The sequence below is a fragment of the Salmo trutta genome, chromosome 37 (assembly GCF_901001165.1).
Source record: "Salmo trutta chromosome 37, fSalTru1.1, whole genome shotgun sequence".
NCBI classification, from domain to species: Eukaryota; Metazoa; Chordata; class Actinopteri; order Salmoniformes; family Salmonidae; genus Salmo; species Salmo trutta.
In genome coordinates this window covers 9,378,668-9,404,382 of record NC_042993.1, presented here as the reverse complement: position 1 = coordinate 9,404,382, position 25,715 = coordinate 9,378,668, and the positions used below count along the sequence as shown (strand labels likewise).

The 25,715-nt window shown below is 44.7% G+C and overlaps 4 protein-coding genes across 6 annotated transcripts in view; all 4 read right to left on the bottom strand.

Annotated features, from left to right (window-relative positions):
- LOC115176741 (intermediate filament family orphan 1-like) overlaps nt 1–3,707 on the bottom strand; it is a 27,890-nt gene extending 24,183 nt beyond the window's left edge. Inside the window, exon 1 of one of the 3 annotated variants that reach the window (XM_029736987.1) lies at nt 2,193–3,707. In XM_029736987.1, coding sequence (XP_029592847.1) covers nt 2,193–3,196 — 1,004 coding nt within the window. In that variant the 5' untranslated portion in view covers nt 3,197–3,707. The remainder of the gene's footprint in view (nt 1–2,192) is intronic. The other 2 variants (XM_029736986.1, XM_029736985.1) reach the window with 2 other exon arrangements.
- Nucleotides 3,708–3,718: 11 nt separating this feature from the next.
- Nucleotides 3,719–5,858, bottom strand: LOC115176457 (uncharacterized). Its single transcript, XM_029736499.1, has 3 exons — nt 5,738–5,858; nt 4,346–4,804; nt 3,719–4,263 (listed from the first exon to the last, which is right to left on the bottom strand). Exons 1-3 carry the CDS (start codon nt 5,856–5,858, stop codon nt 4,166–4,168), a joined length of 678 nt encoding a protein of 225 aa, XP_029592359.1. The 3' UTR covers nt 3,719–4,165.
- A 2,476-nt stretch (nt 5,859–8,334) lies between these two features.
- Nucleotides 8,335–13,445, bottom strand: LOC115176539 (glyceraldehyde-3-phosphate dehydrogenase). Its single transcript, XM_029736584.1, has 11 exons — nt 13,367–13,445; nt 12,654–12,699; nt 11,229–11,331; nt 10,832–10,938; nt 10,514–10,604; nt 10,180–10,295; nt 9,981–10,062; nt 9,588–9,739; nt 9,211–9,289; nt 8,763–8,944; nt 8,335–8,668 (listed from the first exon to the last, which is right to left on the bottom strand). Exons 2-11 carry the CDS (start codon nt 12,674–12,676, stop codon nt 8,599–8,601), a joined length of 1,005 nt encoding a protein of 334 aa, XP_029592444.1. The 5' UTR covers nt 12,677–12,699; nt 13,367–13,445; the 3' UTR covers nt 8,335–8,598.
- A 5,593-nt stretch (nt 13,446–19,038) lies between these two features.
- On the bottom strand, nt 19,039–21,878 carry LOC115177240 (C-type natriuretic peptide 1). The gene is made up of 3 exons (XM_029737843.1): nt 21,614–21,878; nt 20,771–20,957; nt 19,039–19,947 (listed from the first exon to the last, which is right to left on the bottom strand). The coding sequence occupies exons 2-3, from the start codon at nt 20,867–20,869 to the stop codon at nt 19,651–19,653; spliced, it is 396 nt and encodes a 131-aa protein (XP_029593703.1). The 5' UTR covers nt 20,870–20,957; nt 21,614–21,878; the 3' UTR covers nt 19,039–19,650.
- Nucleotides 21,879–25,715: the final 3,837 nt, after the last annotated feature.

Sequence of the window (25,715 nt, the reverse complement as noted above, 5' to 3'; positions counted from 1 at the left end):
ACAGAGACAGACAGACAGACAGACAGACAGACAGACAGACAGACAGAGAGAGACAGACACAGAGAGACAGACACAGAGAGACAGACACAGAGAGACAGACACAGAGACAGACACAGAGACAGACAGACAGAGGGACAGCCAGACACAGAGAGAGACAGGTGAAGGTAGGGATGATAATACAGGACAGAGCAGGTCAGGAAAAGAAGGGAGGGTACAGTGGTGTAAAGTACTTATGTAAAAATACTTTAAAGTAGTACTTAAGTAGTTTTTTTGGGGTAACTTTTACTTCACTACAATACTAAACAAAATGTATGTACTTTTTATTCCATACATTTTCCCCTGACACCCAAATGTACTCGTTACATTTTGAATGCTTAGCAGGCCAGAAATGGTCCAATTCATGCACTTATCAAGAGATCATCCATGGTCATCCTTACTGCCTCTGACCTGGCGGACTCACTAAACACAAATGCTTGGTTTCTGAATGATGTCTGAGTGTTGGAGTGTGCCCCTGGCTATCCGTACATTTAAAAAACATGAACAATTGTGCCATATATAAGGAATTTTTAAATATTTATACTTTTACTTTTGATAGTTAAGTACATTTAAAACCAAGTATTTTTAGACTTTTACTCAAGCAGTATTTTACTTGGTGACTTACACTTTTACTTGAGTCATTTTCTATTAAGGTATCTTTACTTTTATTCAAGTATGATAATGGCTACTTTTTCCACCACTGGAGGGGTATGACAGAACTAGCCAATGAGAGAGCGGGAACAATGACTAGCAATATGAATGGATAGATGGAGAGAACAAGGGACAGGGCAGGGGAAGAGGAGTGGAGAAGAGGGAGGGAAGGGGGTGTATCTTATACTGAAACTACCTCCTTGAAGTGAATGAATACTCCTGTGGGTTTCCCTCTCTCTATGTTTTGCCTGCAGGTAGATTTAACTGCATTACTACAACAACAGACTCATGACAGAGAGAACATTATTTCACTACACTGGAGGCCTAAATCACATCAATGACTGTGCAGTACGGATGCTATCAGATATATGGATGTCTGAAGGTGAGACAAGCCTGGACTTGACTCACTTGGAGGTGGCAGTAAGGTCACATGCCTCATGAAATCACAATAAACAAACAAAACAGCCACAAACACACACTTGTCCCAGGTCCTCCCGATCACAAACCAATCCCTGACCCTACCCATGCTTCCTAATGGGACATACATGCTTGTCTATCACCTTACATTCATTGGGTATGGCATTTTCGCTGAGATATGTTTATCCAAATCAACTTATGGTCATACCTTCAGCATAGATCATGTCTATGTGACCTGTGCAGCGTGAATCAAAGCCTCAGCCCTGCTGTTACTAGTGCCACAAATGAGCGGTCCGGGTTCAAGTTCTGTCACAGAATACAAACTGCAGCCATTTCAAATGTGCAGAGGTGCACTATGGTATCTGTATCAGATTCCTGGGACTGTGTTTGGCCCATGCCCCTGTTTTTCTAAAGGGGCGCTAAGCAGATATTCCTTCCCCAAGCCAAACCATAAGTCAAATCTTCAAGTACTTGAGCTGTGCTTGATTTATATAGTTTGCCTGGTTCCAATGGAATAATCCCAAAAGTACAACATCAACACAGTAATCCCAAAAGTACAAACAGCTAAATCAAGCATACCTCATATATATTCGACCTAGGTCTGGTGTCCACAAGTTAGTGGCAAACTCAAGAGTTCAAAATCTTTGAACTTGAAAAGCATTGGTGTGATTGTTGAAACAGAGCCTTCCTGTGTTATATTTCAATTACATGACTTCATTCTGAGTCAGTTATGGTCTGATAATGTTTGGTATTTCACCCAGCTGCCCTTTGACTGAAGGCCCTTTGCCTCTCTAGCAATAAGAATGGTGTGGGCTGTGGCAGAAAGAGACAGGACACAGGCAGGACACAGCTGCTCTGAAAGGCCATCTGTTGCAGTAGGGCCTTCCACTTCACCCAAGTAGCATGAGCAAAATAATACATGTACTAATACATGTACGCCTTAGTTTCACTAAGTTACATCAACTGACTTTTGCCAAGAGACATTTAATCACAACTCTAGGTCCCCGTGCGCCTTTACACCCTTCAGACAAACACGTTAATTAGGCCTTACGTTGGTGAATAAATCAACCAACGTTGATCCTATTTACCTGCGTTTGTACTCGTCTCTCTCCCTCTTGACTTTGGCCAGGACGTTGTACAGGGCTCTGATCTCCGGGGTAATGGTATCAATCTGGACCCCGACCCCGTCCGGCTGGACCCAGGACACACCGGGGCTGGTGACGCGCGTCTCCACGCCAGAACCGAGCTTGCGGGTATGGTTGTAGGACCAGATAGTACCGGGAAGGAACCGGGGAGGCGGGTTTGTGGGGGTTCCAGTGCCAGTACTGGAAACCGTTTTCCCGTTGGTGATTGAATTGGACCCGGCAGGAGAGTCGATTGTCGGTGTTGATAGGCTTACCGTGATGGTCGGATTCTGATTCGGTTCGGTGGGGTTTGTCCCAGCTTTGTTGTTGGACTCACGCGTGAGGACAGTGTTGAGGGCAGGTGTGAAGAGGGTAGTGGGTCGTCTCGCGGAGTTGTTGGTGTTTTGGAACGGGAGTGACCCGGGCCTGAGCGGGATAGTTCCCACAAACCCGGTCTGTACACCTGTTTCTTGGGTATGGGCCCGTCTAGCGGTTTCAGAACAACTTCCATCACAGCTGTTCTTCGCATCCAACGCCTGTTGTAGTTGTTTCTCTAAAATCTTATTCCTTCGCTCAAGTTCATGCACTTTGGCCAGAAAGCATCGGAAGCGTAAATTCAGAGTCTTTAGGACACTGATATTGGAGCCCAGGTCGTTCCTCAGGGCCATCGCTGCAGGAGGTTGCGGCACAGACCGATGATAAGAGTGGTTTAGATGCAGGTAAGCTTGTGAGGGTGTGGAGAAATCGAACCCTGGCTGAGTCTCCGTGCCCGGTCCGGGATGGTCGCCCAGGAAGAAAGACGTCGGGTCGAGCGAGCCGAAGACGGATTCGGGCAGAAGGCCTGAGGGGGAATCCGGATGACTCTGTCCTCCTTGGTTCTGCTGCTGTTGATGTTGGAGAAGCGAGTTCGCCCCTAACAAAGGATTCATGCTATGGTATGGAAAACTAAAGCGCTGCAGATCTGGCATGAACACGGACGGTAATTTTCTCGATATAAGATCACCAAAATAAAATAATGATAGGCTGAAGGTTGACTTGTTGTTGGATACCAGACGTATCCGTGACTGTCCACCGTTATCTGGTTGCGTAAATGGTTGTAATTACGAATGTTATCCTTGATTTATCTCCGTTCGGGCTAAAGAGGCTCGTGGAATAAGTGCCCTTCTCTCTGCCTCTGTCTCGCTCTGTTGCTGGATAACGGTCGCCCCAAAAACAATGCCGAATAGGCCGGTCCGACGGCTATGCGCAGGCGACAACACTCAAATGTATTTCAGAAAAGTAATGTTTTGGTATACAGCCTATATGAGAGAAAGTAGTGTTAAATGCTGCAAATCACTAATGTATTAAAAATAAATCCAGTGTCGTTCGTCAAAGCTTATCTGGCTCCAAAGTGACCACAAGAAGACACAACAAGTGCTGCGGGATTTGGAGAGCAGGGAAACTACCGTAAATACACAGGTAGCTGGTTTTCTTTTAACCTTTGTGTCCATTAGGCTATGAACAGTTCCATAAGACCTCTTAAACTCTCAGTTCACAACTTGGGGAGGTTTTATCAGGAACATTTCCAATTGTGAATGTCATTTTATTGTTATTTTCCCACTTGGCTCGATTTTATTTTGTTACAAAATACATACATACAATTGTACACACTATTCTATTGTGTGAAACTATAATTTGAACCATAGTCCACACACAGGCCTATTAGGACAGTGTTGACAAAGACTGTTTTTAAAGATGTCTCTGCTCCTAAACATCTCCATCCTCTCAACATCTCTCTTATCCATCTCTCCCTCTATCACTCGGTCAGCAGACTACTAGAGGTGGAACCCAGCTCTCTCTCTGTCTCTCTCCCTGCCTCGCTCAGACTCTGCCCGTCCATGTTGACCTGTGTGTCCAGCGAGGCCACGCCCAGGGCGTCCCACCCCTCTGAAATGGTGTCACCAGCCCTCTTTCTTCCCCAACTCCACCATGGGCACGGCCTTGGGGTTGCTCCTCCCTCGCCAGCTGTGGCAGTAGGAGAGGATGCCTTTGTGGGCTGAGGAGAGAAAGAGAGAGAGAGAGTTATCGGTCATTCTGCACCTGTCCAGTCCACACCTGTAGCTATAAAGACACCTTACTGTCAGAGTAGGTCCCTCCTCTTCCCCGCATTCTCCTCCTCTCCCCGTTCTGTCTCCCAAACAGTATGTCGTACACGTCCTCTCTGAACTCCTTGTTCATGATCTGGTAGATGAAGGGGTTAATCATGCAGTGAGACTTGGCGAACATTGCTGGTATCAGAGACACCATAGGTGGCAGGCAGGACACCGGCCGGTTGCTCCCTGTCTCCGACTCCCCCTCCTGGCCTGGGGCTGAACTGCGTGTGGAAGCAGCAGACAGACTGTGGCCTAAGCCAGAATAGGAGTAGGGATCTGGGTTGGTCACGTCCCGCAAGGATTCTCCAGGGTCGTAGTAGACACTTACGTAGTTTTCCGTGGAGGTCCAATTGAAGCATCGGGGAACCAATCCAAAGTGAATAAATGCTCTAGCTGAATCGACATGGTTGCTTGCTGGCTGGCTGGCCAGGGGGGTGCAGGGTGCTGTTCATAGCCTCATTTGATTTGTTGTGTAGGTAATTATTGGGAGCAACAGGTATGGAATGTTCCATGCTATGATTCCTCATGTGTATCCTCTCCTCTCTTCTTTCCTCTCTCCTTTCCTCTCACCTTTCCTCTGTCCTTTCCTCTCTGCTCTCTCATTTCCTCTCCATGTATCCTCTATCCTTTCATCTCTCCTCTGTGCTCTCTCTGTGTATCCTCTCTTCTCTGGTGTGACCCTGGGGTTGCTATGTTAATACACTTTGTATTCAGTCTGTCTACACAGCTCCATAATGGAAACAGTCACAGAGTTAGATCCCTGACTGACTTGATCAGAAATGTTGATCTGATGGATGACAGATCTGTGTTGAAACAAAGTAAAACCATTCAGCCATCTGTGTGGGCTATGGATTCTGATGATTAAGATGTGAAAAGCTGTTGCCCAGCTTATATATCAAAAACCTTTCAGTCCTTTGGGATCAAATTAGATTTTGTTCATACGTCTTGATTTATCTGAAAAGAATTTCACCCCCATAAATATACCTTAAGCCAAGCCTAATACTTAGGCTAATACACTGTACAGATGATGTTATTTCACCAGTGAGTTACTCAGGAGGAATACCAACCAAACTCTGATGTTAACTAACACCAACACTGAATCTGTGATGAGGAGAGATGCCTAATTTCAAATCAACCAACAAAACTGAGCCTCTATGCCCAAGTCTCTAGACACTTGTATAGATCTGAAATGATTTGATGTAATATGGTCACATCTCAAACTTGCCCTCTAGGCTTTGAGGATTTTTCACCATATTGCTTGTAGTACACACATAGTGTAAAATCCAATCCTTTCAAATCTCTATCAGTGGTTAGAGGGTATAGGGGTATAGTGGCTAGGGGTGAATGTATTATAGGCAGACGGTAGATTTGACTCACCTATGAGGATGAGGAAGATGGCGACTCCCAGGTCAGTGCTGGGGGAGAGGTGAGAAAGGAAGGCAGGAGGGATGGAGGATGGGACAGAGCCCCCCCACGAGCCATTCACTCCCAGAGACATCAACTGGTGGAGAAAATAAGACAGAGAGAGAGAGAGAGAGAGATTTTACTGTAAAGCCCAGTAGACAGAAGAGGTCAAGAGAGAGAGGAGGAGAGTAAAAGTAAGAAGTGCACAATCAGGAGAAAAGTGGAGAATTGGAAAAGCAGGAAGAGAAAAAGAGAGACAGGCAATTGAAACACACACAACTATTATCACAGAATCAAACTCACTGTTTAGTTTAAAGCTGAAATGAGATCACAGACACACACACACTAATGAGAATTCAAACAGGTGACACACACACACACACACACACACACACCAAGAGGAGCATCCTTACTCACCTTCCTCTTCGTCTGTCAACCTGCCCCTCTCTACCTCTCTTTTTTACTTCCTATCTCACTCTTTTGTTCAGTCTGTCTGTGATGTGATTTAAGCTCTTTTTTAAATCTTAAGCCTCTGTCAATTTTTGTGCTCTATTTCTGAGAAGAGTAAATCAACTTGCTGTTGACAATCTGGCGGAGAAATGATCAGTGAGTGCGTGGTCCGAAATGGCACACAGAGGGAAAATAAATGGAAGGATCTGAGCCTTTTTGACCTCTCTCTCTCTCTCCCTCTCTCACTCTCATCAATCTCTTTCTCTCTCTTCCATGCTCTCGCCCTCTTTCTCTCCCTCTCTCTCTCCATTGTTTAAATTGAATACCGTAGATGAAATATCACCACTTGTGATATAGTAACAAGAGCACACATGTAACTGACTCATAATTTGTGTGTGTGTTTGTGTGTGTGTCTAACAATGAGAGTAACAACACCCAGGAGACACACATCTTCTCTTCAATAAGATTATGGATAGATGATGATCTGACTACAGGAGAATAATCCTTCTCTAACTGACTGCCTTGTCAGAGCATGACGTGAGAGAGATATTAGACACTGGGATGTTGACATAACATAGCCTACTGGCTGCAAACTGAACTACATTAACCCGATCTTCAACCCTGCTCTTATGGGGCTTAAATTCAACCTGCACACACAAGTCCGACTTGACCTGACCCTGAGGGAGCGCACACACACACACAAGTCTGACTTGAAAGGTTATAGTAAACTGTGTATGTTTAGAGGCTCATCTTTACGACCAGAGGATGCCTTGGAGTGTGGCAGTAGGTGTTCAGCCATCAACATGTTCTCTTCTCTCCTGGAAGTCCTGTGTGTTACTGTCACTAAAGTAGAAAACCTAATGTGACAGAAAAAGTGGATCATTTTCACTCATTACAGCTAACAGACACGAATCCGTTACTTATACTTAAGTAGTCAATTTGAAAAACTCAGTGAGTTGAATGTTTGATCTAATGACTTATACTTCTGATTATCAATTAGTATGATGGAAACCCAGTATTTTCTAAGCCATTCTGTAAGCACTAAGTCAACTATAGTGAAGCCCAGTGAAAGCATGAAAACCTCCCTACATTCTCTATAGGCACCACAAGTCCACCTAAAGCCCCTGATACACACATACTGTCACGTCTACAATAATCACTCTGTTCATTATGCCTCCTGCAGCCCCCATAGGACCACCATGCTGTGAAAACCCTAGTCTAGAGGTTGTTGGTCTCTGAGCGAGTCAAAGGTAAAGCCCAGTAGAGTTGGATTACCTCTTCCCTCTTGATTCCCTAGTCAATACCATCGATTGGGAATATTTTATGGGGTATAGAGAGAAAGTGATTCAACTCAGGAAGGGGGGAAGAAAGTGGCTCAGCAGTCTAAGGCACTGCATCTTAGTGCTTGAGGCGTCACTACAGATGCCCTGGTTCAAATCCAGGCTGTAACACAACTGGCCGTGATTGGGAGTCCCGTAGGGTGGCACACAATTGGCCCAGTGTTGTCTGGGTTTGGCTGGTGTAGGCTGTCATTGTAAATAAGAGTTTGTTCTTAACTGACTTGCCTAGCTAAATAAGAGAATTTAAAGCCGAGGGTTGGAAAGTGATTGGGCAAAATGTATTTAAATTTTTTGGATTCTGTGTGTATTGTATTACAACACCCTTGAAGCTAGAAACAAGCCTTTTCGCTGCAACTGCAAATCTGTGTACACAACCAATAAACTTTGATTTGAGAAGAGAGAACTGGCAGAGGAACAACAAGGTCATAAAAAGTGTCCGGGTTGTGTTTGAAATCATAGTTACGATCTGTCAAATGCATGGATTCTTACAAGAGTAAACGGATCAGATAAATGCAAGCACCAGAGTGTAAGAGCATTCAGATAGAGATATTGTAGTTTACAGATCAACCTCATTGTATTGATACTGTACCTAAACTACTCCTATGCATCCAGGGTCAGGAATAATTGTGTTGGTTTACTATTTGGGTTGTATAGCGTTTCCCATTGTGTATGAGTGATCGATTAATTCAGGTTTCTTAGCTTGATAGAAATAACGAAGGAATTATTTATGGGTTTGTCCTTCCCCATTATCAACACTAAATTAAAACAGAGGAAGCCATATTTACTCACAGAGGACTTTTATTCTGCTTCTGAATGAAGCAGGTTCAACAAACAGAGAAAATGTCATCACACCCAGATTCCATCTCACCTTTCACAAGATCAGAACAGGGTCTTTACAATACAAAAATAAATTATATAGTTGTGATTGTTATTTTTTTATGCGGGTAACTTTCTCAGGCAAGTTAAGGGCGATAGTCCAATCGAATGGGAAATATGTGGTCACATTACGTAGTGCGGTAGCGTTTGGTTGGTTGGTTGGTTGCGTTACTCCTTGGTGGCCATGTGAGCCATCAGGTCAATGACGCGGTTGCTGTAGCCGAACTCGTTGTCATACCTGGGGAGAGAGGAGAGACACGGTCAGGTTTCTTCATCACCAAGAATGTGTCTGTGTGGATACGTGTGTGTATTTGCAGAGGATGAATGCGTACCATGTAACCAGCTTGACGAAGTGGTCGTTCAGAGCAATGCCAGCGCCGGCATCAAAGATGGAGGAGTGGGTGTCGCCGTTGAAGTCTGAAGAGACAACCTGTTGCTCTGTGTATCCAAGAATTCCCTTCATGGGTCCATCGGCGGCAGCCTTGACAACCTTCTTGATGGCGTCGTAGCTGGCCTGTGGTTCAAGGAAACGAGGTGGGTTGTCAAATTGTTCCATTGTTGCTAAATTTACAATGCCAACTAATCATGTATCAATTCATGTATTGTTTTCTCAACAATGGGCTTTACTGCAATCTTTATTTAACTAGGTGGTCACTGTGTCTAACAACTGGTCCTAGGACAGTTATCTTTTTGCTTGTATTGGCAGGTAAGGTACACCATAGAGACACTCAGACATGATGTGTATTGGCAGTTTGGTATGGCAGGGGAGGGGCTACTCACAGGCTTCTCCAGACGGACGGTCAGGTCCACCACTGAGACGTTGGGGGTGGGGACACGGAAGGCCATGCCAGTGATCTTGCTGTGAGGAAGAAGAGGGGGTGACAGCAGCATAAGGGCAAAGTTCAACTTACTCCTCTACAGTTTGATACAGACATAATGACTGGTTCTTAGACAAATCTCTGTTTCATTGCTATACACTTTACTGTTGACTGAACTGTAGTAATGGCTGACTACTAGTGTTATAAATGTGTAACTGGTTAGTTATTATGCTAGTGTTTTACTGGTGTCTAGTTAGAGGTTGTGAACTTGTGATACTAGTATTATAATTGTATTGTTTTACTGGTTGTTATTAGTTATTTAGAGGTTGTGGTACTGACCCGTTCAGCTCGGGGATGACTTTGCCGACAGCCTTGGCTGCTCCGGTGGAGGCAGGGATGATGTTCTGGCTGGCGCCACGTCCATCCCTCCACAGCTTTCCAGAAGGACCATCAACAGTCTTCTGGGTGGCGGTGACGGCGTGAACAGTGCTCTGAGAGAGAGAGATGTTAAGGGAAGGGAGATGAGAGGAGAGATCCACATTAAGGAGGTACAGAAGTGGTGGTAGTGGGGGACGGCTGGATAAGAAAAACAGAGATGGTGTGTCGGTGATCTTAAAAACAGTCCATCCCTTGTTCTGTACGGTTAGTGTTTTGTGTCGGTGTGAAATCTGTCGTTATGTCAGATTATGCCCTCTAGGTGATTGATCCCAGGTGTTGCATTTTAATCCGTACCATCAGACCCTCAATGATGTGGTAGTTATCGTGGATGACCTTGGCCAGGGGAGCCAGGCAGTTGGTTGTGCATGAAGCATTGCTGTGGAGAGAGATGTGCTAAATTATAGTCTGAACCACAACAGAATAGCCAGGTGCTGCAGGTAGTATCTGTTAAGTGGCGGTAGTGTGTGTTCGTTCGGAGGGAAGAGGGTCTCACCTGACAACCTTGAGGGAGTTATCGTACTTCTCGTGGTTGACGCCCATGACGAACATGGGTGCATCAGCGCTGGGAGCGGAGATGACAACCCTCTTGGCACCGCCCTTCAGATGGGTCTGGAGGAGGGGGGAGAGATGTTAGAGGAGTCCGTTATTACATTTTTTGTAGCCTGGTTAAATATCGTGGCCTAGTTATTGTATGTATTCAACATAATGCACCACATACAGGTTAAGCCTGATGGGTAAAGTGATGTTATAAAGGAGTTCTTTCTGTTCTAATGATATTCCTATATCATACAGTTCTGGATGCTGTGTCTACTGATGGGGATACTTACAGAGGCCTTCTCAATGGTGGTGAAGACACCTGTTGACTCAACTACATAGGTGGCACCAGCATCTCCCCACTTGATGTTAGCTGGGTCTCTCCTGAGAACGAGAGAGAGAAAGAGGTTCAGGGTTATGTTATGAGGAAGCAGAGCACCATAGACTAACATTTATATTGTTATAGATTCCACAAGGAGGCGCCATTTCATAAGGCCACAAGGGACTTCAGGTCTCTCCTGCATATTCTACAGATGCTGACCTGATTTGTATGAATTTCTTCAGATGTGGAAAATGTTTTGAATTATGTGTTATTAAATTAATGAACTCACTCGTGGAACACAGTGATTTTGTGTCCATCGATGACCAGCTTGCCACCCTCAGCCTTGACCTCACCATGGAAACGTCCGTGGGTGGAGTCATACTTGAACATGTAGACCTGAAGAGGGAGAAGGAGAGGAGGTGAGTCTCTTGGCCTATTGTTAATAGATCCTAAGTTATGACAGGGCCTTGGTTTGTTCATTGAGGGCATCAGGGTGACAGCAACATTCAAAGGTCTTGAAGTTATTGAAACCACTTAATAAATTAGGCTGAAGAACTAATGTATACATAAGCTAAATATTTCACTGTCTTAAAACCTTACTTTATATATGTTAGGGATCAATACGTTTTTCTACTGATTCAGTGGGCTAGAAGTCCCTGGTCCATTGTAAGCTTTAGGCTACCCACCATGTAGTCCAGGTCGATGAAAGGGTCGTTGATGGCAACAATCTCAACTCCCTTCTTGGAGTGGAATGCAGCACGGGTCACCAGACGCCCGATACGGCCAAATCTGGGGGACAAGACCATTCATTCCATTAATCATTGATGTGACAAGTCACACCCAGTCCTCAACAATACTATGGAATTTCATAAACCTCTCGCTATTGAAAAACAAATGAAGTTGTGGTAGTCCCCCCATCTGTCGCTCTCTGTAACAGCTGGTGCCTTACTCAGTAGGGAGCCATGTTTCAAAGGTCACAGATAGAAAGGTCATGTATACAACTGAACTGACATTTCTGTTCCACAACATCTGACTGTTGTGTAGCACCTCAAGCAAAAGACTAAAGACTGGATATAACAAGCTTTCAGAGAAATCTCAAATTAACATGTGGCGACCTCAAAATACTGTATTTCCATAGAAAGAGGACAGGGTTCAGGGAGGTGTGTACCATAGCCAGCAGAGTAAACAGGACTGAGGCTTTACTCTCTGGGGTGTAAAGTCTGTCTGCCCCTCATGTGGTAATCCTGTTTGATTAGTAGAGTTACTTTTTAACTAGACAATGAAGGTCCGACAGACAGGCTCTTATACACTGTCCTCCAAGAGGTGGAGAGAGGAGGATAGGAGGGGGAAATGCAGATCCCCAAAGACATTTTCAACTGTAGACTGGACAATAAAACTGTCCTATTCAACTAAGCACAAGGTCAACTAAGCACAAGCACTTGTCTACTAGTGAAAACATCAGAGAACAAGAGACCACCAAAGTGGCCGTCACTGGGTTTGTCTGTTCTGCTAACCAGAGTGTGCAATCTGCAAAACACAAGTCTCTTCCTGCTCTTTAGTTGCTGAGCTAGTTTAGAGTAAGACAGCTATTAAATGTATAGCCATTGAATATTCTGATGGTTCAGAATGTCAACAAGACACTGTACTGTACCCCTGACCTTTTCTTCAAAGGGTGCCTGGCTAAAAAAAAAGACTGGCGCAAGAGAGGGTACAGAGAGGAGGGTCATGTAAGCCAAGCTCCACTCAGGGCTCGTCTGAATACTACACATCACCGGGGATGAGTTGCGCATCATATGAAACTTGTGTTTCTCGCAACAGAGGGCAGGTCCTTTCAAAAGGGGCATCAGTACTCCCTGTGTGAGGTTACCAGTGTACATCCATTAGTAAGGAATGATGTACTGAAAACTTGATTGTATTGATTACTATATTTTTGTTTTTATTAATTTATATTAGCGAGATTGCCATTTCAAATAGATATCTGGTTTTAAAGCGTAAGCTCTGTACTGGGTCAAGCCAGAGTAGGAGAGTCTAACCCTGTGTGTGTGGTAGTGATACATTGTTAGATTGTGTGTGTTGTGTTAGTTAAGGGGTTAAATTAAAATGTATCTTACCCATTGACACCTACTTTCACCATTTTGCCTGAGTTGGTCTAGTCCTCTGTGGGGGGAGAGAAGAGGGGAGGGAGAAGGAGAGACATTAGCTATTAAAACAAATATTGACCATCCATTATAATTTCTGGGGATTAGAACTTTGCAACTGAGTTATTGCGTTAAGGTAAGCAGAGGCATAGAGAACATAGCATAAGAGAGATAGAGTATGCCATAGGTTCCCTTGAATAGATATCTACACATCAAATGTCTGCAACTCATAGTAAGTTTATGCAAAGAAGAAGTACACTAGGCCAATAGACCAAGACATGCATTTAAAAGTACAGCAAAATGTTTTAAAACTGGAGTAAATGTGCAATAGTCTATTTAAGCAAATTGCAACATGTTGTAAGTAACAGTTATGAACTTTGAAAGTCTAAACTTTGCGTCAGGGATTCAGAGTTCAATCACGGCAGATTGAAGTCACTTTAACAAGAGGTTTGAATAGTCTTTTCTAAAGAGAAAAACCCCTATATACATCAAGTAGTTGGAGCTGCATCTCATCAACTATGACATTAAATAAATGGCCACGCATGAAACAAGTCTTAGAATAAAACAAACAATTGTAAGGTTGTCAAACTGACAATCTGCGTAATCTTCTTGCTATCTAGGCCCATATTAACCCCAGCCATTAACTTAGTTAGATATCCTAATGTAGCCGATGGTTGGTAATTTACCGTTTGTGAGATGCCTCAATCCTGTCTTACGACTTTCGGGTGTGAGTGGGGACTGGTAGAGCTGGGCAACCTATTTATTTCCACCCTGTATGGACACGCCCCTTTGTGTGCTACGGGCTCTAAACCCCGCCCCTTTCAGAATGTCAAGGTCATAAGGAAGTTGTGACGAGTCAGCCTATTAGACATGCAGTTTATGTAGCCTAACAATAACGCTGCATTAGCTATAGTACGAAAACATTAGTTGAAATACTTAATTATTCAAATGAGTCTTGCTGTGTTCACCCCCTTGCCTGCTATTTAAACTAAAGCTGGTCTAAAGTAGCATTGATTTTGTGGGTGATAGTGAATAGTGTAGGCCAAAATATTGATTTAAGTGCTTTCACTTTGATTTCTTTTGCTTTCTGGGAAGGTCATCAGACTCTCTGTACCTGTCTGAATATATGGCCCTCTTTTTTTCACTGAAGGCCGCCACGTCCAACCAATAGATTTTATTAACACTGAATGCTTTTTTTTGTATAGATTTTTAATCCTTCCCATAACTTTAATTCTGAAGCATAGGAACAGATGACGCAACACTACACAGATATAATAAGTCCTTGGATGGCCAAATGATATAATAGAGGGTCTGATCCTGTGTGACCTTCTCACTAGATAGGGAGAGCCAGACAGCGAGAGCAGACGGGGATCAAATCACTTTCCTCCACAGTGTGACATTTACAGTCCAAAGACCATGACCCTTCACTTTCAACCTCTCTCTCTCTCCTCTCCTTCTCCTGCCTGGGGTGTGAGGAGGGCTGTGTGGACCTATGGCCATGCCCTGGTCAGGTCAGTCTATAGAGTCTGAACACATCACATTTTGCACATTCTCATGCTTTAGGCTTAGACACAGTTCTCACAGAAATAACTTGTGTGGGTGTGTTTTGTCTGTCTACTCAAGTGACTGTCTCAGGAGTTGAGTTCTATCTATGTCAGAGTAACCGAATGGCAAGTCTGGTTAAAACACAAGACTGGGTCTGTGGATCTGGTTTTGTTCACTTGGTGTCTCAAAAGAACATTATGAACAAGAAAACCCAAGGATTTTAGTTCTGAAAATGAAGCTACCCCTCCAGCCTTGTCTTATGTACAGAAATCCAGTCTGTCTGGCCGTGGTAGGGACATGTATATATGTAGCCCTGTGTCATGTGGCAACTTTTCCTAATTTGAAAGCCTCATCTTTTGCTTTAACATGAAACAGCCCACCTTGTATATTCTAGTGTACCACCCTCCTAAACCTAAACCTAATAGTTGGTTCATTGCAGAATTCTCTGACCTCTGTCTTTGGTTATGTCTAAATATCACAGGGTTATTCTTGGAGATCTAAACATTCATGTGTTTAGCCCAAATAATGCACTAGCTAGGGAGTTTTGAACCCGTTAGGAGCCTTTAACTTTGTGCTACATGCCACAGGGCCGACACACAACCAAGGCCATACTGTTGATCTGGTGCTGTCCTATGGTCCGAATATTGATTACTTGGAAACTATTGATGTGTGTGTCTCTGACAATCTCAGTGTTGTTTTTAAAATGCTTCCTCCTACTCCTCCTAAACATGTGTTTATCACCACTCACTCTCACATCATTATCTCCACAACTCCTAGTAAGTTCATCTACCAATGCCTTCTGACCCTCTACTACTCCTGTTATTTGTCGTCACAACGGTGATTTTCTGGGAAGCTTCTGTGATGTATGTGAGGCTACTTTAGACTCCGTGGCACCAGTTAAAAGCAGAAATAAACTGCCAGCCAGCGTCTCACCATGGTTAAATCACCACACATCTGCTTTAAATAGTGAACTTGGAAAGGCTGAACGTAAATGGAAGGCCTGCAAACTTCAAGTATTCTATGAGATAATGAAGGAGCTGATGAGAAATTATAATGTTGCGGGTTAAAGATGCAAGAGCGAACTACTTCTCTACCCTGATCTCTGAGAACTCCCACAACTTTAGAACATTTTAGATCCCAGATTGGCAGTAGCTGACTCCATTCCAGTGTTGCTGGCCAGGAGGCACTTGAGGCAACTACTCTGAGGCTGTCTACTGCTTCCTTTTTCTCCTTTGAGCAAATATTCTTTGAGTCCCTCCTTGATACTGTAGGTCACATGAAGACCTCCTCCTGCCCCTTGGACATGATCCCTGCTAGATCACTCCTACTGTTGGGTTGGCCCTTACATTCTGCCTATTGTAAGCAGCTCCCTGACTTCTGGCTCCTTTTCAGCCTATTTTAAAACTGATCTGGTCCAACCTCTCCTTAAAGAGTCCAATATAGACCCCTCCTCACTGAGTAATTATAGACTTATCTCTAAACTTTTTCTCCAAGATTTTTTGAAAAAGTCAAGCTTTTCAAGCTTATTTGAGTATGAACAACTTATTTGAAAAATTCCAGTCTGTCTTCCGCTGTTTGATACTATTGATCATAATGTTCTTGTCAACCGGCTGTAGAGGTGGATGGGAATCTCCGGCGTTGCCCTCGACTGGTTCAGGTCATATTTATGTAACAGATATTTCTCAGTGAACATATGTGGCTCAGTATCGTCCCTATTCATGATGGTGTCCCTCGGGTCAATTCTGGGGTCAAATCCTTTTTTCCCTGAAACACATTAAGTGACTTTTGTCCATTTATGATTACCTTTTTTTATTTATTTTTTAAAGCAATGAGCATGTGCAATGACAATTATAAAATGAAAGGACACATCTATGGTTAATAAAAAAATGCTGGATACCATTACTGCCTATGTGGTTGCTGGTTTGAAAGGTTGATGGTTTGAATCCTCAAACCGACTACTGTAGGTGAAAAATCAGTCGATGTGGCCTTGAGCAAGGCACTTAACCCTAATAATGGCTGATCCCTGGCCATGAACACACTCTTAGAGGGTTGTCCAAAAAAATCCCCCCAAAAATCGAATTCACACGTGTATGAAACACACTTGTACATGTGTGAAATAGTACAAATGTAAACACCCAATTACTATATTGCAAAATGTAAATTGGTTTTCAATCATTTCTTCTGATCATAAATGTCCCATTAGGTCAATAAGGACTTGTTGGAACCAGGGAGGGACGTCAGTGATCTTCTCTTTCTGCTCTCTATAGGAATATAAAATTACCAATTAGTGGTCTGAACCCTTAGGCCTTTGGTCCATACGCCTCTACAAGCAAAACACACAACAACCTGTACCTAAATATCACAGTGAAGGAAATAACACAGAACTAGCGTTACATGTTCTCCAACACAGCGCGACCCATGACCCATGACCCATGAACAACATGTTCAACAGCAGAATAGCAGTAATGCCACCCTGCACTAATATTTTTGTCACAGGGGTTGTGATTTAGGGTGGTGACGAGCCAATGACCTGGGCATATTTGAACTACCACGACCCCATGTGAACACGCACTGCTCCGCTGCACAGCTTAAGGTCAGAGAAGTGAAGTAAAGGTTGTTCTATAAATAGAATCAGACCGGTCTACTCTTTGGTGGATGGTATTGTGTACTGTATTTGACCCTGCTTAATATCACACCACATGATCATACAGTCATCATAGGTCATACTATAGTCCATGGTAAGCTAATATAAAGGCCACCTTCTCCCTTAATTGAGGGTTTTCATGTAGGCCTACAGATTTCTGTAAGAAAATGTTTCATTTGTGTCTGATAACTAACCAACTCAACAGTGAATTATGTTCAGATTTGTGTAGTGCTTTTGAGAAAATCAGAGGAAGCCAAAAGTAGTTTTGAATACTAAAGAGGAGCCATGGGCTTAAATCTAGACCCAGAAGACCCTAGACCAGACGCTGTGAGGCTGAGAGTACAAGAAGACTACTGCTGTAGGCTATGTGTCAATATACAGTGCTTTCTGCAATTATTGGGACAGTGAATTTCTTTTTCTTCTTTTGGATCTATACTCTAAAAGTTTGGATTTTGAAATCAAACAATGACCATGAGGTTAAAGTGCAGACTGTCAGATTTAATTTGAGGGTATCGTCATCCATATCGGGTGAACCGTTTAGAAATTACAGCACTTTTGGAACATTGTCGCCCCATTTTTAGGGAGCAAAAGTCTTGGGACAAATTCACTTATGTTTATTAAAGTAGTACCAAGATAATTGTGCGTCTCACTCATCCTTATTCACAATTCATTCAGGACTATCCGTAATCATGGTAGCATCCACATTCATGTAGAAGTGTTTAGAAACATATTCTTATTTTCAATAAAAGTGACTCCAAAATGACACAATACATTATTTATCATTCATTTCTCTTGGGCACAAAATAATCTGAAACTCAACCAAACAAACTGCAAATGCATCCAACAAATTTGTAGAGTCACAAGCTTGATGTAATCATTGGTGCTATGAATATGAGACCAAATATTAAACTTTGACTGCTTTAATAGAGCAATCCTACAACCCTGGTGTTGCCAGCACTGTTCATGCTCCGACTAACTTGAGTTATCTGAAAATGTCTTCAGATTTGACCTCTGGTAAAACATGCATCAGAAAGGTGTACAGCTGGGTTCATATGCTGCTGAATTATCATCAGTCTCATAATGTCCATTAACAGAGTCCAGCACGAAGTCTGAAGTCTGGAATGCACTTCGGTTTGGACCTTGCAACATGACAGACTAATTCAGACTGACCTCTTGTAGTTTACTTTAGGGACTGCATCCAGTCTTTCAACCTGAGTTAACCTCTTCTGTGACGAACACACGACTGAATCTCTAGAGCCCTCAAATTCAGCTCTGGACCTCGAAGTCAGTTCCACTGCATTTTTCATTATTCCCCTCTAATCAGGGACTTGATTAGAGCTGGGACACCAGGTGTGTGCAATTAATTACCAGGTAGAACAGTAAACCAGCAGGCTCCAGACCTCGTAGGGTCAGAGTTGAGTACCCCTGCTCTAGAGACTCTCAGTATCCATCTCCCAACCTCTAATGCACTCTATTGACCCTGGTGAAATGCCCTCTTTCCCCAACCCAGAACTGACCCTGGTGAAATGCCCTCTTTCCCCAACCCAGAACTGACCCTTTTGAAATGCCCTCTTTCCCCAACCCAGAACTGACCCTGGTGAAATGCCCTCTTTCCCCAACCCAGAACTGACCCTGGTGAAATGCCCTCTTTCCCCAACCCAGAACTGACCCTGGTGAAATGCCCTCTTTCCCCAACCCAGAACTGACCCTTTTGAAATGCCCTCTTTCCCCAACCCAGAACTGACCCTGGTGAAATGCCCTCTTTCCCCAACCCAGAACTGTATTTAAAGAGAGAAGATGATGTTCTGTTTGGGAAGTACTTGTCATATAGACAAGAGTTAACTCCCTTCTATAAGTGAGATACTAACGACATAGTAAATTCAGTTTGGAAGCATCAGTGGTAGCTTGATTAGCGTAGCTCCAAGCCCTAATTGGTCCTCCCACACAACCCCACCATGTAATGCAGGCATTTCATTTAGCTCGGAGGAAGACATGTACCTTCTCTCTCTCCCTCAGCTGCCTGTGGCAGATTTAATAAAAACGACCATGGAAACAGAGGTATAAATATCTGCTGTGAGAAATTGAACCTTCCAATTCAATGGAAATGCATGAATATGTAGATGACGCATGTCAATGTGAAGTGAACAAATGGAGGACTAGAGGATTTGAGGATGAATCTGCCACTGGAAGATGTCAGGACTTTAATAGAACACAACACTCAATACAACATGTTTCAGTGTACATTTATTCATGCAAAATGTATGTCAAATCAAATCAATAGCAGAGAGAAGAAACATTTGACTTTAATTATATTATTATCTTTTTTCAAATATTTATTTCCATTAAACATGCCATAACACAACTATTCCTGCAGGATTAACAAGGACAATATTAGTCAAGAAAGACAACTTTTAAATACCTAGTTTTAAATAAAGTGCAGATTTACTGTCAAAACAACAGAGACTTAAAATAGAATAACAGCTTGATGTAAACATAACTCTGATACTTTGAAGATTGAAATGAATAGATGTACAATATAAGTACAGCTAACCCCTTCCAACAGCCAGGAGACATACAGAGTAACTGTCACTAAGCTCGATGGAACCACATTAGCAATACAGCAAGTACACTACAGCTACGCTACATGTAGACCTCCTTTGTACTCACATTAACATCCTTGTATTCACAGCATGTGTGTAAATGACTGTGTGCTGTGTAGCAGCCTACTGTGTGTCCGTCCTCATATCCCCTGAGGGACGTCAGTCTCTTCCTCTCTCTCCACTAGCAGCCCAGTCCACTCATTGACCCGATCCTGTCCAGTTTGAGTCCGAAGCATCCTCGGTTCCACCCCCTCCTCGACCGGTCCGTCACAGCTCTTTTCTGATTGGCCAGGGTCCCCTTCAGGAGGCGGAGCCAGGTGCTGTCGCCCTGTGCTGGTATGTCAGCCCATTTGGGGTACTCAGCGACTTTGACCCCGGAAGTGAAAGCCGAGGAGGGCTCCTCTGGTTGGCTGCTCACCAGGTTCTCCAGGTCATCCAGGGTCAGGTCGTTGTAGCGATCCAGAAACTGCTCAACAAACTAGGCAGGAACAACAAATATGCTGTTATTATTATGCAATAAACACTCTCTCAAACACTCTCCCCCTACTCTCCCCAGCTCCCCCATCTCCCCTCTGTCCCACTCTCCCCCTACTCTCCCCAGCTCCCCCATCTCCCCTCTGTCCCACTCTCCCCCTACTCTCCCCAGCTCCCCCTACTCTCCCCATCTCCCCTCTGTCCCACTCTCCCCCTACTCTCCCCAGCTCCCCTACTCTCCCCATCTCCCCTCTGTCCCACTCTCCCCATCTCCCCTCTGTCCCACTCTCCCCTCTGTCCCACTCTCCCCAGCTCCCCTCTGTCCCACTCTCCCCATCTCCCCTCTGTACCACTCTCCCTATCTCCCCTCTGTCCCACTCTCCCCATCTCCCCTCTGTCCCACTCTCCCCCTACTCTCCCCAGCTCCCCCTACTCTCCCCATCTCCCCTCTTTCCCACTCTCCCCATCTCCCCTCTGTCCCACTCTCCCCTCTGTCCCACTCTCCCCAGCTCCCCTCTGTCCCACTCTCCCCATCTCCCCTCTGTCCCACTCTCCCCTCTGTCCCACTCTCCCCATCTCCCCTCTGTCCCACTCTCCCCTCTGTCCCACTCTCCCCAGCTCCCCTCTGTCCCACTCTCCCCATCTCCCCTCTATCCCACTCTCCCCATCTCCCCTCTGTCCCACTCTCCCCATCTCCCCTCTGTCCCACTCTCCCCAGCTCCCCCTACTCTCTCCCTCCCTAACTTTCCACTCCCACCTCCTTCTCCATCCCCATATTCCTTCTTCCTATTCTCCTCCCACTACCCCTCTCCCTTAACCCTCCTTACCTGGATGGCATCAGGTGAGGGGTGCAGGGTGCGCCCCTCTGTGTGCCCCAGGGGTGCGATCAGGAGCAGAGCAGCACAGAGCAGAGCTGGGTACAGCATGGCAGCAGTGAGTAGAGGGAGGGCGGGAACAGTAATGCAGGAGACAGGCTGGACACGACTACACTGACACTGCAATGACAACAGAATTCTGTAAAAACAGAGAGGAATTAATATTAATATGCCAATATAGATAATACAGTGACTATTGATACAACTATAATGCATCTCTAAAACCATACAGAAAAATGTTTATGACTACACATCACACAGAGCAATGACCACCACCACGACTCTGCTGACCATAAAGATAAATCCATGATCATGCTTTATGATGGCTTTTAATACTCTGATGTTAATAATCAAATACATGAGAAAAACGTCATTTTCGCAAAGGGAGAAATTGCCTTGTACACACAATATACTGCTGTATGAAAATCTGAGACGAGGTAGAAATTGTGACATTATGTCTGTGAGATGAGATGTGATTTTCATTTAATATCTTATAAAAAATCAGATCTACAAATGAGCCCCTGATTCCTCTATAACAAATCAGTACATTATACTTCCTGGTTCTTCATGATCAAATAGACATGGAAGCATTTAAGTATTTACTCAGGAATAATAATTATTACATGATAATAACGTACTAAATAAAATAAAACATTCATTGTATACAATGAAATATGCAGCAATACCTACTTTTTGGTACATCTTCCTCTGTATCTAATCAACCTGAAAGTACAGGTGCATAACCTCTCACCCTTTTGCTAAACAAACAAATAAAGAATGCATGAAATAACTCACACTTTATTGTCTTCTTCTCTTGTCTCCGATGCTGTGGGTCACTGTGTGCTCTCACAGGCTGGCTGCATCTCTCTCTCTCATGCAGTCTTTCCCTCTCTATCAGCTACCTCTCACTGTTCGGCACCTGCTGAAAGCATCACTATCTCACGCTTCGCCCCTCCTTTTCTCCTCTTCCCTCTCTCTCACTGATGTTATTGAAGGGATGAGTTTGCCTCTTGTGTTCGCTTGGCAGTGGTTTAATGTTAGTGTATCAGCTGGGATGATGAGGTGGGTTTATACCGGCAAACATCCTCCCTCCGGCACCCTCCATCTCCCCTCCCCTACTTCATCACTGGGATGATGTCATGGCAGTAGGAGTGTTTGTCATCACCAAGGTGACTAGAGGTTGCCGGTGGCCACACATCTCCCCTGCTTGGACACCCGCCAGGGTCAAAGGGCAAACAGAAACATGACAAGAGCGCCCAATGGGTACAGTGGCTGGGGAGGACCAATTTTTTGTAACTGGACCTACAGTGGAGATCGTCCTCCATTGGTTTGGTAACCCCACCACCCCATCAGTAGGTGTGTATATCCCTGCACTGTATTTGTGTCATAGCATCTCTGCTGTGTCATTGCAAAGCCTCACTTTCCATCCTGTGTGTTTATAGCCTCGCTCTACCCTGTGTGTTTCTAGCCTCGCACTACCCTGTGTGTTTATAGCCTGACTCTACCCTGTGTGTTTATAGCCTCGCTCTACCCTGTGTGTTTATAGCCTCGCTCTACCCTGTACCCTGTGTGTTTATAGCCTGACTCTACCCTGTGTGTTTATAGGCTCACTCTACCATGTGTGTTTATAGCCTCGCTCTACCCTGTGTGTTTATAGGCTCACTCTACCATGTGTGTTTATAGCCTCGCTCTACCCTGTGTGTTTATAGCCTCGCTCTACCCTGTGTGTTTATAGGCTCACTCTACCATGTGTGTTTATAGCCTCACTCTACCATGTGTGTTTATAGCCTCGCTCTACCCTGTGTGTTTATAGCCTCGCTCTACCCTGTGTGTTTATAGCCTCGCTCTACCCTGTGTGTTTATAGCCTCACTCTACCCTGTACCCTGTGTGTTTATAGCCTCGCTCTACCCTGTACCCTGTGTGTTTATAGCCTCGCTCTACCCTGTGTGTTTATAGCCTCGCTCTACCATGTGTGTTTATAGCCTCACTCTACCCTGTACCCTGTGTGTTTATAGCCTCGCTCTACCCTGTGTGTTTATAGCCTCGCTCTACCCTGTGTGTTTATAGCCTCGCTCTACCCTGTGTGTTTATAGCCTCACTCTACCCTGTACCCTGTGTGTTTATAGCCTCGCTCTACCCTGTACCCTGTGTGTTTATAGCCTCGCTCTACCCTGTGTGTTTATAGCCTCGCTCTACCATGTGTGTTTATAGCCTCACTCTACCCTGTATGTTTATAGCCTCGCTCTACCCTGTGTGTTTATAGCCTCGCTCTACCATGTGTGTTTATAGCCTCGCTCTACCCTGTGTGTTTATAGGCTCACTCTACCCTGTGTGTTTATAGGCTCACTCTACCATGTGTGTTTATAGCCTCCCTCGACCCTGTGTGTTTATAGCCTCACTCTACCCTGTGTGTTTATAGCCTCACTCTACCCTGTGTGTTTATAGCCTCGCTCTACCCTGTGTGTTTATAGCCTCGCTCTACCCTGTGTGTTTATATCCTCGCTCTACCCTGTACCCTGTGTGTTTATAGCCTCGCTCTACCATGTGTGTTTATAGCCTCGCTCTACCCTGTGTGTTTATAGCCTCGCTCTGCCCTGTACCCTGTGTGTTTATAGCCTCGCTCTACCCTGTGTGTTTATAGCCTGACTCTACCCTGTGTGTTTATAGGCTCACTCTACCATGTGTGTTTATAGCCTCGCTCTACCATGTGTGTTTATAGCCTCGGTCTACCCTGTGTGTTTATAGGCTCACTCTACCCTGTGTGTTTATAGCCTCGGTCTACCCTGTGTGTTTATAGCCTCGGTCTACCCTGTACCCTGTGTGTTTATAGCCTGACTCTACCATGTGTGTTTATAGCCTCACTCTACCCTGTGTGTTTATAGCCTCACTCTACCCTGTGTGTTTATAGCCTCACTCTACCCTGTACCCTGTGTGTTTATAGCCTCGCTTTACCCTGTGTGTTTATAGCCTCGCTCTACCCTGTGTGTTTATAGCCTCGCTCTACCCTGTGTGTTTATAGCCTCACTCTACCCTGTGTGTTTATAGCCTCACTCTACCCTGTACCCTGTGTGTTTATAGCCTCGCTTTACCCTGTGTGTTTATAGCCTCGCTCTACCCTGTACCATGTGTGTTTATAGCCTCGCTCTACCCTGTGTGTTTATAGCCTCACTCTACCCTGTACCCTGTGTGTTTATAGCCTCGCTCTACCCTGTGTGTTTATAGCCTCGCTCTACCATGTGTGTTTATAGCCTCACTCTACCCTGTACCCTGTGTGTTTATAGCCTCACTCTACCCTGTGTGTTTATAGCCTGACTACCCTGTGTGTTTATAGTCTCACTCTACCCTGTGTGTTTATAGCCTCACTCTACCCTGTACCCTGTGTGTTTATAGCCTCACTCTACCCTGTGTGTTTATAGCCTGACTACCCTGTGTGTTTATAGTCTCACTCTACCCTGTGTGTTTATAGCCTCACTCTACCCTGTGTGTTTATAGCCTGACTACCATGTGTGTTTATAGCCTCACTCTACCCTGTGTGTTTATAGCCTCACTCTACCCTGTGTGTTTATAGCCTCGCTCTACCCTGTGTGTTTATAGCCTCGCTCTACCCTGTGTGTTTATAGCCTGACTCTACCCTGTGTGTTTATAGCCTCGCTCTACCCTGTGTGTTTATAGCCTCACTCTACCCTGTGTGTTTATAGCCTCACTCTACCCTGTGTGTTTATAGCCTGATTCTACCCTGTGTGTTTATAGCCTCGCTCTACCCTGTGTGTTTATAGCCTCGCTCTACCCTGTGTGTTTATAGCCTCACTCTACCCTGTGTGTTTATAGCCTCACTCTACCCTGTACCCTGTGTGTTTATAGCCTCGGTCTACCCTGTGTGTTTATAGCCTCGCTCTACCATGTGTGTTTATAGCCTCGCTCTACCCTGTACCCTGTGTGTTTATAGCCTCGCTCTACCCTGTGTGTTTATAGCCTTGCTCTACCCTGTGTGTTTATAGCCTCGCTCTAACCTGTGTGTTTATAGCCTCGCTCTACCCTGTACCCTGTGTGTTTATAGCCTCGCTCTACCCTGTGTGTTTATAGCCTCGCTCTACCCTGTGTGTTTATAGCCTGACTCTACCCTGTGTGTTTATAGCCTCGCTCTACCCTGTGTGTTTATAGCCTCACTCTACCCTGTGTGTTTATAGCCTCACTCTACCCTGTGTGTTTATAGCCTGATTCTACCCTGTGTGTTTATAGCCTCACTCTACCCTGTGTGTTTATAGCCTCGCTCTACCCTGTGTGTTTATAGCCTCACTCTACCCTGTGTGTTTATAGCCTCACTCTACCCTGTGTGTTTATAGCCTGATTCTACCCTGTGTGTTTATAGCCTCACTCTACCCTGTGTGTTTATAGCCTGACTCTACCCTGTGTGTTTATAGCCTCGCTCTACCCTGTGTGTTTATAGCCTCGCTCTACCCTGTGTGTTTATAGCCTCGCTCTACCCTGTGTGTTTATAGCCTCGCTCTACCCTGTGTGTTTATAGCCTCACTCTACCCTGTACCCTGTGTGTTTATAGCCTCGGTCTACCCTGTGTGTTTATAGCCTCGCTCTACCATGTGTGTTTATAGCCTCGCTCTACCCTGTACCCTGTGTGTTTATAGCCTCGCTCTACCCTGTGTGTTTATAGCCTCGCTCTACCCTGTGTGTTTATAGCCTCGCTCTAACCTGTGTGTTTATAGCCTCGCTCTACCCTGTACCCTGTGTGTTTATAGCCTCGCTCTACCCTGTGTGTTTATAGGCTCACTCTACCCTGTGTGTTTATAGGCTCACTCTGCCATGTGTGTTTATAGCCTCGCCCTACCCTGTGTGTTTATAGCCTCGCTCTACCCTGTACCCTGTGTGTTTATAGCCTCG